Below are 6213 nucleotides of genomic sequence, written 5' to 3' on the forward strand. Positions count from 1 at the left end.
AAAGAAAGGATTTCAAAAGAGGAAATTAGTCAAGTAGGTAAAGTTTGAAGAGGTGTGTGTTTTAGTTCTACCGGAAAGCGAGAAGGTTCGAATTTTGCTGATGGAGTCTGGAAGAGAGTTTTGTAATCTTAGGAATTGGCAGGAAAAATCCTGTTTACTGTTTTAGTTTTTCTGGTGTGGCACCATCTAATGCATGGTTTTTACCTTCAAATGTTGGATTAGATCCTATACTGATCTTGCTGTATGCAGATGAGCGGGTCATTTTTAACAAGACCCGCATTGGCTTGACTAGGACTCTGCTAAAGTTTAGATAGGCACAATGAAAATAACTATCTTTTGACCAGACTTATTAAGACCAAGTTCATGATCTTCAGCAAAAGCTTAAAACTGAGGATAAATGTCTTTTGATGGGGCGCATGTTAACTGGAATACCGACATATAATTATCTGGGATTATGTTTAGTAACAGGAGTTTCCCCCAATCACATCTAATGGAAATGAGAAAACATGTTCCAATTTAATCTTTAGCTTATGTTGATTGTATAGATAGCTGGGTAAGCCTTCTGATGGCCAATATTGAGATAATGAAAGTAAAGCTAATTCTTGAACTTTATTATTGGCAATTTGCCTTTTTGGATCAGTTTTGGAGGTGCCTGGACCTATGGCACTGCAAAACTGACTATCATCTAAGAGTAGTCAAGCGCAAGTAAAACTGACATTTGGCCGAAGAATGGTAAGGCAATCAATTAGGTAAAAGTGGCCCTTGCAAATGTTGGGATTGTTTCAGAAGTGCCCTGAAAACGTCACTGAGAAACGTGATTTGGGATTTTATCTTCTATGGGGGGTTTAAAACAGCAGAGGAACTTGGCCACTGTATTTATAGGTGCACTTAAGTTCTGCAGGTACAGATACACTGGGCCGGGCAATAGCCTACAGTGGTTAAAGGGGGTTACAAATAAGGAACTGAAATTGATATCAAAAGCTAAGGACCGCACCAGTTTTAAGTCAAAGGCGCATTTGGGTTATGTAATTGATTTGTAGTTCGTCTTTAACAAACAGCCTGGCCTCTGCCTGGCCCATTTAAAGACTATTAGATTCAGACTTCGGTTTCTTTTGCCTCTGATTTTGGAATTCAGAGGAGCGTGATCTTCTTTTGGCAGCAACATCACTTATAGGTTAAGCCATTGCTGATTTGTCCGATTTTAATTGACAAGGACAGGCTTTTGCTGCTCCCATTGTACTTGCAGTTTGGTTTAAGATGATGGAAGGATGCAGTCTGTTTTAGTTTATGCAGTGAGATCCCTTCAGTTTATGTAAAACGGTGAACATTTTTGGATGTTGCCTGCAAGAAATTGCCTGAAACACCTGTTACTTAGTCTTTGTTACACTTAGTGTTAGATGTTCTTTATCTGACACCTTTGGTGGCTGGTGATCTTTGAAAGTGGTGGAGCATAATATTTGCCAGGAGTTCACCTTCAGTCATACTCACTCGCTCTCACCTTTACTCTTTCTCTACTCACTCTAACTCACATTCTCTCACTTACTCATTCCTTCTCACAATCTCCAAACGCTCACTCTCTAACACACTCACAATTCTTCACTCATTCCTTTGTACTCACTATCACTTTTTCATACATGCCCAGACTTAGATTCTCACTCACTTTCACTCTCATTGATACTCTCTCACACACACACGTTCACTCAATCCTGTTCACTTTTAATCACTCACAAACACATACATACACGAATAGAGAAACAACATTTTTTTACTTACCTTGCTTCCTTTGCAGCAGAGCTGCAATCTGATGCTGGACATTGGAACCTGCAATTGATGATTTCCATCCAGAAGCCAGACAGAGCAGCAAGGGCAGGTTTGAAAACCGAAAGACCTACCTCAGTCCCTTTCCCAGTTTCTTGATAAGGCTAGACGGACAGACCTATAAGAAGCTGGGACAGAGGAGGGGATCCTGCCCCTGCTGCTCTGTGCAGCTTTTCATTGGTCTCAACATTGCACTGATGTGCACCCTGAACATTGCTAATTTGAATAATGTGCAGTGTCAGGATTCAAAGAGTCAAAATTCAGGAAGTGGGGCCTCACAGGAGGCAGGGGCGCTGTGCTCTAGAGCCCCTGACAAGGAGTCACCACTTGCTGATGCATAAATAGACGAGGATTAACAAATGGCAGATGGAGATTACTAAAACGTTGATAGTCATGCAGTGGTATGCCATTTTAGTTAGAAATTTTGGGGTCTTTCACCCAAGCCAATGCCGTAAGCCTATGTTAACTATTAGTACTGATAGTGACGTATGAGTTTAAAGATTCCAACAATTATAGATGTTTGGAAGCAATTATACTTAAACAAGCACCGACGTTATGGCCTTGGCAAGCTAGTTGCAAGCACCAGCTGCTAAAATGAAAAGACGAAAAATAAAATAGTACTGGTAATACAAATCTGAAATAAAAAAATACCTGTCAGATATAGTTTTAATATAACAGTGCAGGTGCTTTCTAGCAGGCAGGTGTACTTGAAATAGGTAAAAGAAAAGTTATTCCCAACCTTACTGTCTTGGACAACCTGATGTGACATCTTCATAAAGAAAGGATACACAAGGTGAAGTACGGCCATGCCGGTGACTTGACAGAAGTGTGGCTCAACTTGACAAATATCTTATTAGAGAAAGACATATACTCTATTGGCGGACAAACAAGTTATCTCATTTGAGTACTTATCAAAAACACAATGAATATCCCATGTGGCTTATTATAAGTACATAATAATTTAACGCACTTGAAGAAGGCTAACATGATATCATCATGGTTGTTACAGAGTACCCATTCCCAAAACTGTAAATCAGACCCTTAGTGCCTGTAAAGTACCCTAAAGCACCTTTAATAAGGTGGATGGGATTTCTGTAACATTTGTGAAATAGTACCTGTCCTCCAAACTCTAAAGCAGGCCCTTAGTAGCTTGGAAAAGCAACAAGGTATGCTGTCAGCCCATACGAAACAGGTCCTCTAACTTTTGCTAGAGAATTAATTGATCTTACTAAAAAATCTTGATTCAAAGAAAATTTGAATTAATACAAATACTGTAAGAATACAGAAGGGTGCTTGATCTCAACAAATCGTGCACTTGTACCTCTACTTGGCATAGAGGCTTCATTATACCTTCAAAGAGTGAGTTGTTCAGGGAAAACGTATCCAGAGATCTCTCTACCCCAATATTTATATTCAAACCTGAAATACAGTCCGCTTTGTTGAAAAGGGTTTGACCCTTGTGTCACCAAAAGCTTAACTATGTATTTGACTTTTCCACTTGAAATATAATTCCCTCTGTTATTATCAACCCATTGATATAGTTCAGTAAATAAATATTCCTTCTGCACTCTGAAACGTCAAGACTTAGTGCCAGATTTAGAGTTTGGTGGAAGTGGGTACTCCATCACAAACATGATGGATATCCCGTCTGCCGTATTAAGATCCCACAATAGCCTATGGAGAGCGTAATATGGAGGATGGGATATCTGTCACATTTGTGACAGAGTAACCCCTCCGCCAAACTCTAAATCAGGCCCTCAGATTGCAATCCATTATGAATCTGCTTTTCATTCTTTTTAGATCAATACAGGTATTATTGTATTTGTCAATAGTAAACACGTTATGAAATTGACAAGAGAAATTCAGTTTGTGGTGTGCCCTATATATATGGTCACTATTTTGATTCTATTAATATAATTCCTTAAATCAGAGTGCAGTCTTCTGGGATCTGTTTTTACCATTTTTATTCTTGGTGGATTAATGAACGTGTGATCATTTTATTACTTAACGTTAAACATACCATCCTTCCCTGTCTATTAGAGATATATAAACCTACTCGGTTCCCCCTACATGTGTACTCAGATTGCCAAAAGGGAATCTTTTAAAATCAGATAACCAAGTTGTAGTTTTCATCATCGTTGCTACTTTTAAATAAGTACTTGATCAGACATCTGTACGCTTGCTCTTACCGCTAGATCTGTTTTTTTTAAATAAAGTCTAATTTTGCAGGCTCTCAAACACGTGTGAGCAAAAAGGCAAATCAAGTTGTGCACTGCCTAGGCAGTCTCAATTCAATTGCTGTGAGGTGTTTTCTGGTTGAGGGAATGGGTGCCATGTATATTCAGAATATTTTTGTTGGGATAAGAGAGGAATCATTCTGGAGCAGAGAATTTCATTTTGTTGCTGAATACCTTGGAGCACAAGGCAGAGGGTGTTGAAGGTCTATTCTGTGGTGGTAGCACCATCAGAAGAAAGGCTGGACTGGATTGTTCTGGCTATCCTTATCTTGCACTGTGTTGATGTCTCTTTTAAGATTGTCTGATGCAATTAGGTAGGATATAGTGTATGTTGACGGTCTGAGGTGAGAATTCTGAACTTGTCCCCTTCTTTTGTTCCAGGTAGATGTCCATTCATCAGGTTTAACCTCACCCACCCATTCTTCTGCCTGAGAAGATAGGGGCACTTCCAGACCATCATTCATGTTCTTCATCACCTACAAGGATTATTGTTTGAGCCATTCCTAGCATTCTCCACCCTAACTTACCAAGACTCTACACAAAAGCTGATCGAGTACCGCAGAAAAGTGGAGCCCTCTCATAAGTTCCCTTCTCAGTGTCCTAACATCAGTCTTTGCGCTTTCCCATTTTCACACCAGACACTAATTGATACAGAGTCCTCTTCTGGTCCCACAAGCTTGGATTTAGACACTGGAAGGTCTGCAATTCAGATTCCTGCACAAGGACCATTAGCAAGTTACCTGTTTGTCCAAAGTAATTCCTCACTTGGAAGCAGACTATCAGTTGTAAACAGGGGAAATGGAGGTGAAGATGGAGAAGGAGCAGGAAAGAGAAAGTCCAAAAGTTACTTCTGAGCTTCTAAAATCAAGATCGGGTGAGTTTGATCTAGAGTCCATCCTTCACTTGAAGCTTCGAGGTCTGGCCATATATGACTTGGGCTGCATTGGGGATTGTCTCAACCTGGAACGCTTAGACTTGTCCAACAACAATGTCACCCACCTTGGACCCCTAGCATCTTTGAAGCAGCTGGTGGTTCTAAACTTAACTGCCAACCGGGTTGCCTCCCTCGAGCCCCTCAGCTCCTGTGATAGTTTACAGAGCCTGAATGTGGCTGGGAACCTTCTAAACAATGTTGAGAGCCTACAGTGCCTGGCAGGCCTAAGGAAGCTGGAGAGCCTTCGCTTGAGGGACCAAGTCAGCAACCTCAGCAACCCTATGTGTGCCGCAAGTACCTATCGGACCAGCGTGCTCGATGTACTGCCCACTCTCAGAGTGATTGATGGTGAGATTGTCTCTGGCCGAGGGAGTGACCTCTATCATCTCTGCAAAGACATTGACAGTTCTCTAAAAAGGTTTCTGAGCAATGGGCCTCTAGAGGTCACTGGAGGAGCTAAACCCTGGGTAGAAGAGGGTTACTGGGATCTGAAGCCAGCTCAGAGCAGCATCATAGAAGAGGCCTACAAACAGTTTAACGATGTTCTGCAGGAGTGTAAAGAACTGAGCAAGAGGGCTGATGACACCATCGCCCAGGCTGAGAGGGCACTGGACCTCAGGAATGATCCCAGTTCATATGTCTTCTGAGAACCCAGCATCCTGGACGCAGATTAAGCTCCACAGAAACCTGCATCATGAGGAGGCCCTCAAAATCCAAGCATGGCTCCTGCTTTGAAACACCCATTGAGCGTGACGTCTGTGCATTGAACAAACTTTCAGAGTGTCCATTCGTGTTTGGGAAAAGTGCCAAAGTTCTTCTTGATGAGCCACCTCCCCTCAGTGTTTTGTGTTGTTGGTGTTTGACTGCATGCTCTTCAGTTCTACCTCTGTTCACAAGCCCGAAAGACGCAACATGAGCCTGACGCCTGTCCTTGTTTTCTTTGTTTAATAAATGTAGCCAGAAAGTTACTTTTTCAGTTCTTGTGTGATTTGTTCTTTGTTGTTAAGTGATTCAGATGTTTCTGTTATGTCTGCGATGCTTTGGGATCAAACCAACTAAAGAGACTTGTACAAGTGAAGCACGGAGAGTGATTTGGAGCCATCATTGCCTGTTGTTTTGATCTCTGGTACTCTGCTCGACCGTGTTATGTTTTCTTGATCTCAAATCATTGAACTAATTGCAGTTAAAAGGTTGCTTCCCCATTCGCTGTTTTGAATCAATTCC

General features: G+C 41.4%; 1 protein-coding gene across 7 annotated transcripts in view; it reads left to right on the plus strand.

The window, feature by feature from the left end:
• The window catches only part of LRRC61 (leucine rich repeat containing 61), a 119952-nt gene extending 113995 nt beyond the window's left edge, over window positions 1-5957 (plus strand). For all 7 annotated transcript variants that reach the window (XM_069210780.1, XM_069210779.1, XM_069210781.1 and 4 more), the window contains exon 2: window positions 4437-5957. In XM_069210780.1, coding sequence (XP_069066881.1) covers window positions 4854-5636 — 783 coding nt within the window. In that variant the 5' untranslated portion in view covers window positions 4437-4853 and the 3' untranslated portion in view covers window positions 5637-5957. The remainder of the gene's footprint in view (window positions 1-4436) is intronic.
• The last annotated feature ends 256 nt before the right edge of the window (window positions 5958-6213 follow it).

Source organism: Pleurodeles waltl, chromosome 10, assembly GCF_031143425.1.
Source record: "Pleurodeles waltl isolate 20211129_DDA chromosome 10, aPleWal1.hap1.20221129, whole genome shotgun sequence".
Taxonomy (NCBI): domain Eukaryota; kingdom Metazoa; phylum Chordata; class Amphibia; order Caudata; family Salamandridae; genus Pleurodeles; species Pleurodeles waltl.